This window comes from Maylandia zebra, linkage group LG9 (genome assembly GCF_041146795.1).
Source record: "Maylandia zebra isolate NMK-2024a linkage group LG9, Mzebra_GT3a, whole genome shotgun sequence".
Taxonomy (NCBI): domain Eukaryota; kingdom Metazoa; phylum Chordata; class Actinopteri; order Cichliformes; family Cichlidae; genus Maylandia; species Maylandia zebra.
In genome coordinates this window covers 14,760,892-14,769,128 of record NC_135175.1, presented here as the reverse complement: position 1 = coordinate 14,769,128, position 8,237 = coordinate 14,760,892, and the positions used below count along the sequence as shown (strand labels likewise).

The window sequence follows — 8,237 nt, the reverse complement described above, 5'->3', positions numbered from 1 at the left end:
ACACGTTGACTTTTATTTTGTCGTCTCTCTGCTGAAGCAGTCTGATCATTTGGTAAGAAAACACATTTGCAGTTTTGTTTGTTTATATCAGACTGTGATATTGTGTTTCTATTTTTAATAACAAATTACTTTTTTAAAGAATTTACATGTTCCTTATTCATCACTGGATTCATGTATTTTTTCATATTTTTCCAGGTGATGAGTTTTGTGACAGTCCAGTCTGTGAACATCATGACAGGCATCATGTTACTGAGTCTCCTCTTTATTCCAAGTGAGTCGACTCATTTCAGTCATTTACATTCAGTTAACTTTATATTGAAGATGTTGAGAGGACAGGAGAAAAAAATTGAGAGATTTCAACATTTTAATGATATACTCTGTTTGTTTGTTTTTTCCAGAGCCTTCGACTGCTTGTCCTGAGTATTCAGACCTCTTCATCACTGCACCAACAGAGATGGAAGCTCTGAGTGGATCATGTTTACAAATCCCATGTAGCTTTAGTGCTGCTGGACCAGTAAAGTTTGACATCAGAAGAGCTGTCTTTGGAGTGTGGATTAAAAATCACTCCAATGTTAATAAATTTCCAAACAATGAGATCTTCAACAGCAGTGGGACAGTTAACATCTATCCAATGAAGATTACAGGAAACCTGAAGGAGAAAAACTGCACCACTTTGTTTTCCAACTTAACCACAACTTATACAAACACATACTACTTCAGAATTATGAACTGGCCGTTCAGAGCAACAGCTGTTTGTGAACCTCTTAAAATAAAAATTAAAGGTAAGATACATTTCTTTTCATCAGTCGATGCAATTTTTATTGAAACAAAAATATAAAGTTAAATGCAGCCTTGTTTTAAACAACAAAAAACAAATCCAACACAACAAAGTCCAATATAACAAAAATATGTTTCTGTAATTGTTTTGTATTTAGATGCTTTTTTGTGTTCTTTATTGTGAACAATAAAAGGATTTAGTCAAAAATAAAAAAGGTTTTCATTTCAGCATAAATGTTGTTTAGTAAAGTTTATAAACACATACGAAACACAACCTGACTGCACAATGTTAACATACATAGACATATGGACTATAGTCTGTATTATGCAAATACCAAGACTCCATCAAAACTGCAAGAAACAGAAAGAGAAAAATAAACCCTAAAAGACATGAAACTGTGCAAAAAAGTAAATAAGTAATTAACAATATTTAGAGGATAGATGACATAAACATATTGTAAAAAAAAAATTAATAAAATATATTCCCTGAATGCAGCAAAAGTCCCACATTACTCTCTGTGTCTTGACTGTATTTCCTGTATTATCACAACACTAATCCAGAGCTCAAACATGTCTGCTACTTTCTGCAAATAATATAACCTGAATACATTTTACATTTGTTCTCGATTGTACAGTAGAAACATGTATGGGGACTTTCAAACACCTACACTGAGCTCTGTCTGTATTTGCTGTATTTCTCTATTATCGATTTACAAATACGTTTGTGATGTGAAACCACAGATTCTCCTTGGAGGCCCAATATTACAATCCCAGGTGATCTGAAGGAGAAGGAGTCTGTCACTATAACCTGCTCAGCTCTCACTCCCTGTCCACACTCCCCTCCTCAACTCACCTGGAATCTCCAACAAGACTCTCACAGCAAAATAGAGGAAAACACAGATGGAAGCTTTACAACTAAAATCCAGCAGAACATCACTCTGTCAGACACACATGATGGAAAGAAGATCAGCTGCTCTGCCAGATATCCTGTGAACCAAGGAAAAGACACCAAGACAGCAGAGACAGAAGAGACTCTCAGTGTTTCATGTAAGACAATCAGAGTTTGTTGTTGGACTTTGTCAACATATCATCATTTATGGGACTTTATCTTTTCCTCCAGATGCTCCTAAAAACACCTCAGCATCCATCAATCCATCAGGTTTGGTGTCAGCAGGCAGCTGGGTGAAGCTGACCTGCTCCAGCAGAGCCAAACCTCCAGTCAGCAATTTCACCTGGTTCAAGAAGAGCAGAGATGGAGCTGTGAAAGTATCTGAAGGAGAGATTTACAGCTTCAATGTACCAGATGGAGGAGTTTATTACTGTGTGGCCACTAATGATCTGGGTAATCAAACATCAGCAGAGATTAACGTGACTGTTGCAGGTAAAGTTAAACTACACCATATGGCAAATTAAATAACATCTTTTTTTGGGAACATTATTTTTTTCATATTTTTCTATCAGGACATCAGAATAATGGTTCTTTACCACTGGGTCCACTTCTTGGAGGCATCCTTGGGTTGGTCTTACTGATCTGTTTAATTATCTTTGCTTTGTAAGTATCTCACATCAAAACAGAAATCATGTTCAGCTACTGTCACGGATATTTTAGCTACATATTAAAAATGTCCTTTTCCTTTCAGGCTTAACTTTACTCACAAAAATATTTAACAACTAAGTGACTATAGTGGATGTGTCTACCTTTTACAGCAGAGCTCTCAGGTTGTTAAAGTACCAAACTCAGCAAGAGACTCAGGTAGGAAAATACGAAGTTTTAGTTTGTTCAGATGATTACTAATTTCATCAGGGCAATATGTTCACTTTAAATTGTCTGAAAATAGCAATAAGAATAGTTTGAAATGCAGCCACAAACCCTCCTGGTTTATTTCATAGAGTCAAAGAAGTGAAGAGCTGGTTGTTGAAGAGCCGACAAGTAAAACAGAAGGAGGGGAAGGAAACATCCATTATGGAGAGATCAACTTCTCTGAGCCTGGATATGAAGCATCCTTTGTCTCAGTGCAGGACAGAGGACAGCAGCAGGATACGGTGTACGCACAGGTGAAAGTCAACAAGCCAGAAAACAGCTTAACACAGAGAGCTCATGGCCAAGAGGAACTCTACGCTGAGGTCCGAATAAGTGAGAACAGCTGTGTTAAGACATTACATTACCAAAGTCCATTAACAAAGAAACACAGAAATCAATGAAGTTAACCCAGCAAACCACTTCCTGCATATTTTTTTGGGGGGGGGGGGGGGGGGGGGGGGGGGGGGGGGGTTCTGCTTTCCCTTTAAACTTCATTTAGATGCTTGCATATCTGTCTCACTAGTGGAATAAGATTTCTGGAAACATCACTGGATCAGAAACATCACCAACATGATGTTGAGAGTTCACCTGTGAAGTGATAATCTGACCAGCTCTCGTTAAAGTGGCCAGTCAGATACTTCCAGATCACCTCACTTCATTACGAATCTCCCTCTAATCAAATATGACTGTTTGACTACGCCCAACGTTTCATGGAACAGAGAAAGTTTCTGGTGGATTTTAATCCAACACATATTGCTTCAAGCTCTGTTGTAAAGCTTACAAAACAATATTGCAATTCATACAGTGTCTCCCTAATCTCTGGCTGCAACATCTAAAAGGAAGGAAAACTCCACATGAAAATAGAACTTGATTTACAAAAAACTCTTAAGAATTAGAGAGTGTAAACTTCAAATATTTGCAGATTTTGTTTTAGTCTGATGTTCAGCCCTTATTTATGAGCATATACCACTGCCCAGACCACAAAGCACTGAACCCTACAAATACTCCTCCGAGTGATATGATCCAGACAGCACATAAAGTGGCCTTTCTGGCCTTGAGCACACCACAAATGTTAAAACAAGTCAATATTGACCCAGCAGTTCAGTTTCTGCTGCAAAGTTACAGTACATTGATCACATTGAAGAGCAAATGCCATTACTTTTCTGTAAATCAGACTACATTCGTATCTTATCTTTAAATGTATGAGCTGCATGTCTAACCAGCATATCCCTAAATCCGTATGGCATAATATAAAAACCACTGCGAGACACAGCATAAACTACTGTAAGCTTTCTGATTTGGATGTTCTAATAAGGCTCTTATTAGTGCCTGTTTGTTCCTCCAAGTATTGTTGTGGATGCTTTGTCTGATGATGAGCTCAGTGAAATGTGTTCTTGTTTTTTCATGTTAGTGTGGAGTGATGGAACACTAAAATTCAAATGGTGATTTAGAGTTTTGTCTTTTGGTGTTGAGTGAAATTTAACCAATAATGTGTCTGTTGTTAAGATCTCCTGTGATGCCACTTTTTGGATTTGAGTGCCGTTTTCAGGCTCTGCTTCACTTCTTTCTTCATCCTTTGAGGAGAACCCACGAAACTGAAATCAATTATAGTCATATTTCAGAGTGATGGTGTTAAATAAATGGTATTTAAATGAGTTATTTTTGGTCAGATTCTTATGAACTCTGGACAACTTTGGGTGAATCAGTTCTATCATCTACTGACTTCAAGAATGTGAATGAGACACGGCGAGTCCACGGGTCGAGGTTTTGAGCCATTTTATTTACCGTGGCTGCAGCTCACAAGCTACCAGCCGCAAGTACTTCACACCACAACAACAGCTCTCTACTCTCTCTATTTCTTGTCTTATGGTTTTACTGGTTTTTCAATATTGTTCTTATAAATAAATTGACTTGACATGACTTTGTTATAAAACGTCTTATATTTTAAAAATGGTGTTACAGTGATTTGGTTTACTTTGAAGGACCCTGAATTTTTCAGTAGTGCCAAACATTTTATACATGCTGTTGTGCAACACATGCTGAAAAACTCCAGCCTGATTCTTCTGCTTTGTCAAACTTTAGCCCTGTGTCAAAGCAACCTTTTTTGTTTAGCTCCTGGAAAAAATGCCTAAACCAAAATCTAAATCCTTCTTAGATGAACATGCAATCCTGAAAGTGTTACAGTCTGCGTATAAAACTCACCACAACACTGTTTACCACAACACTACTAAGGGAATTTAATGATATTCCTTCAGCAACTGATTTCGGGAACTGTGTGCTCTGACACATTGGACCATGAGATCCTCATCTCTGTGTCAGCAATGATAGTTTTATCGCCACCTCTGCCCCCCCCCCCCAGTAAGGACCACAAGGCTTAATTCTTGGACCTCTCCTTTTCTCCTTTCACCTGCTGCCACTTGACACTATTTTCTCAAAACATATTTCCTTTCATTGTTTGGCAGACAACAGTCAAGTTTATTTTGCACTAAAGTACTCTGGTATATACTCCGTCCAGCCTCTCCTTGACTGCTTTAGTGACATCGAGAGGTAGATGGCACATAGAAGCCATGTTGTTAGACCCAGTTTCAACAGCAGAACCCCTTGCATCAACCTTCTCTTTCTTTTCTTTTCTTCTCTATTGCTCACCTACAACTTGTCCAAAACTCATTGTATCAGTTTGAACTCCTGGATCTGTATGTCTAGACCTGATGCTTTTGCTTATTCCTAAGAAAACCCAAACTCAGATGTGCAAAAGTCTTGTTGGTCCACAGAGTTTTTTCCCAAAAGTGTTGAGCATCAAAATTATGTTTTCTGGCAAAACAGAGATGAGCCTTCATGTTCTTTTAGCTCAGCAGTGGTTTTTATCCTGGAGCTCTGCCATACAGGCCATCTTTGCCCAGTCTCCTTCTTATAGTGGAGTCATGAACTCTGCCCTTAATAAACGCAAGTGAGGCCTGCAGTTCTTTGGATGTTTTTCTGGGTTTTGTGACCTCTTGGATGAGTCATTGCTGCGCTCTTGGGGTAATATTAATCAGCTTCACATTTATCACTTCTCCATGTTTTCACCATTTGTGGATAATGGCTCACTGTGATTCACTGGATTCCCACAGCTTTAGAAATGTCTTTATACCAAACTTTATTTTCCAGATTCAAAGATCTCAATTACTTTGTTTCTTATCATTTCCTGAATTTTTTTGGATGGCGGGATGATCTGTGGCTCTTTTGGTCTACTTCACTTTGTCAGGCAGGTCCTATTTAAGTGATTTTTTTCATTGAAAACAGGTGTGGCAGTAATCAGGCCTGGGTGTGGCTACATAATGACACACAATAACTTTTATAGAGCAGTCAAAAGGAAAAAAAAGATTAAAATGAATAAATGCATTTAATTAAATAATGATCTTAGGTACAAAGCACACAGCAAAAACATCATGCTAGTTTTTTTTTAAAGAATTGATTATTGAATTTTCTTTGTAGATAGATCATTGAGTTCTTATAACAAAGGAAACAAGTTCTTTTATCCAGTAAAACTAGAGTCTGCTGCTATGTAAGCAGCTCTGTGAAGCTGAGTATTTAAAGCTGCAAAATATGCTCACATGTATGATTCCCAAACACTTATGTTAACACAAAGCATAGACATAAAACATTCATAATATTTACTTCTAAAGTTAGCTAACAAAGAAACAGAAGAATATGTGACATTTACTTATAGCAGGCTTAAAATAATTGCTATCTGTAACTAATAAATTCAGCTGTGAAGAATCAGCCACCTGCTTTTGCTGCATCACAGCCAAACTGTACTTACTGTGGTGTAACTGAGATGTTTCTCACAATATGTGATTATGATTTTGGTGCTGGTGAAGAAAGAAAATACATTTAAATGGATGCTTTTGGCCATGTGGTTCAACTGATAAATGACTCATTAAATTAAAGCAGAAACATTTAAACACATTGAGGAAGTTTGTCAACAGGAAGCTGAAGGCACAGTCTGTGCAAAGTGACTGCAAGCACACAAGTTTATGCAAGAAGATTGCTTAATCATTTGGTCTGCCATTATTTCTATTAGTGGCTCTTACAATACCTGCATCAGAACCCAACAGAACACTGGACTGTAACAAGATGATGAGTGTTATTCACTTATTAAACATAACTGTGTATATCTATAACTCTGACTTAAATACTACGGCTGTGGATGTTGAGACCCACTTGAACTCCGAAAAGTACCAAAAGTAATGAACTAAGCTCAGAAAATATTTCTATGTGACAGATTTATGTCTTTTTAAAAAAATGAATCATATTTATTAAGGCAAGTGTTTACTTTAACTCTTGTTTGTTTCATATTGATCTTGTTTATTTACCAGAAGAGCAGGATAGTAGCTCCTTCCCATTGTGGTCACTTCTTGGAGGAATCCTCGGGATGATGTCACTCTTCTTGATCATCTTTGTTTGGTAAATATTACATCACAGTAGAAAACATGATCAGTTGCTGTCACTGACACGTTACCTGCATGTTAAATTATCTGTTTACTTACACATATATTTAACCTCAAACACAGGATAGTTAAGTCATGTTTAATGGCCTCTTATGTCTTACAAGTGCTTAAAATTAAAGCATCAAACTCAACAATAGACTCTAAGGAAATACTAAACTTCCCTGTAATTTACTGAACTGTTCAGAAGGTTATTTACTGTAGTACCTCCACCAGCTGCTTAATAGATTTAAATGAAACTTTCTATTTGTTTCATTTTATAGATTCAAATAAGTGAAGAGCTGGTTGTTGAAGAGCCAGCAAGTAAATCAGAAGGAGAAGAAGAAAAACATCCATTATGGAGATATAAACGTGTTTTTGCTAGGCTATGAAGCATCCTCTGACTCAGTGCAGGACAGAGGACAACAGCAGGATTTGGTGTTTGCAGAGGTGAAAGTCAACAAGCCAGAAAACAGTTCAACACAGAGCAACTCTGAGGCGAAGAAAATATGAATGTCTAAAAGGAGATCACATTACAGAAACGTGTTAACAAAGAAAAACACACGCTGTTGTCGACTTTGTGTTCATACATACAAACTAAAAGAAAGATTGTATGTGTGTCTTCATTAGGGCGACACACATTGTGTGGGTGTGTGGGCCTGTAATCTTTAAGTTTTTATTGTTAACTGCTAATTATGTGACAGTGTCAGTTTTTAGAGTGACAGCGATGTAATGTAATAAGTAGTGTAACAATTAACTTTCTCCAGTGAGTAATTAAGTAACATAAAGCATTAATTTTAAGAAAAGTAACTGGTAATGTGTAATACATTATTTTTCTTTAGTACCAAGCCCAATACTGTTCTCTCTCAACAGTTTAGTGAACTTGAAAGTGGATCCAACTGTTTCACAGGAAACCCTAGAGGGAGACAAAAACACAAAAATAAACTGTGCTGTTATTTTTTGCCTCTATTCTGAGCACATCTAAGAAAATTGGCAAGTCTAATGTTACATTTTGAGGAGAAAATTATTTTTGAGCAAAGAATAGTTTAATTTGAGCAAGAAATGTATTTCACACACACAATAACAGCCCCTCTTGCTCAGTTGTTGGCATTGGCTCATGCTCAGATCTCTGATCAGTGTGCTGACAGACCATAATAGACATCTGTGGACCTGCTCTCAGTTTCACTCTTGCT

The 8,237-nt window shown here is 37.2% G+C and overlaps 1 protein-coding gene across 2 annotated transcripts; it reads left to right on the top strand.

Moving 5' to 3' along the window:
- Nucleotides 1–2,996, top strand: LOC105940533 (B-cell receptor CD22). 2 transcript variants are annotated; one of them, XR_013100088.1, is made up of 8 exons: nucleotides 1–52; nucleotides 196–271; nucleotides 399–782; nucleotides 1,519–1,824; nucleotides 1,898–2,158; nucleotides 2,239–2,329; nucleotides 2,418–2,530; nucleotides 2,668–2,705. XR_013100088.1 is itself a non-coding variant. In XM_024799275.2 (8 exons), the coding sequence occupies exons 2-8, from the start codon at nucleotides 199–201 to the stop codon at nucleotides 2,977–2,979; spliced, it is 1,473 nt and encodes a 490-aa protein (XP_024655043.2). In that variant the 5' UTR covers nucleotides 1–52; nucleotides 196–198; the 3' UTR covers nucleotides 2,980–2,996. The 2 variants fall into 2 exon arrangements, 1 of the variants encoding a protein (XP_024655043.2); XM_024799275.2 differs by having other exon boundaries at nucleotides 2,485–2,530; nucleotides 2,668–2,996.
- The last annotated feature ends 5,241 nt before the right edge of the window (nucleotides 2,997–8,237 follow it).

Bases quoted from the DNA above. Each gene is read 5' to 3' on its own strand.
- LOC105940533 (XM_024799275.2), top strand. From the start codon at position 199: ATGAGTTTTGTGACAGTCCAGTCTGTGAACATCATGACAGGCATCATG. The intron at 1,825-1,897 runs GTAAGACAATCA...CTTTTCCTCCAG, and splicing joins AGAGACTCTCAGTGTTTCAT to ATGCTCCTAAAAACACCTCA. The intron at 2,159-2,238 runs GTAAAGTTAAAC...TTTTTCTATCAG, and splicing joins GATTAACGTGACTGTTGCAG to GACATCAGAATAATGGTTCT.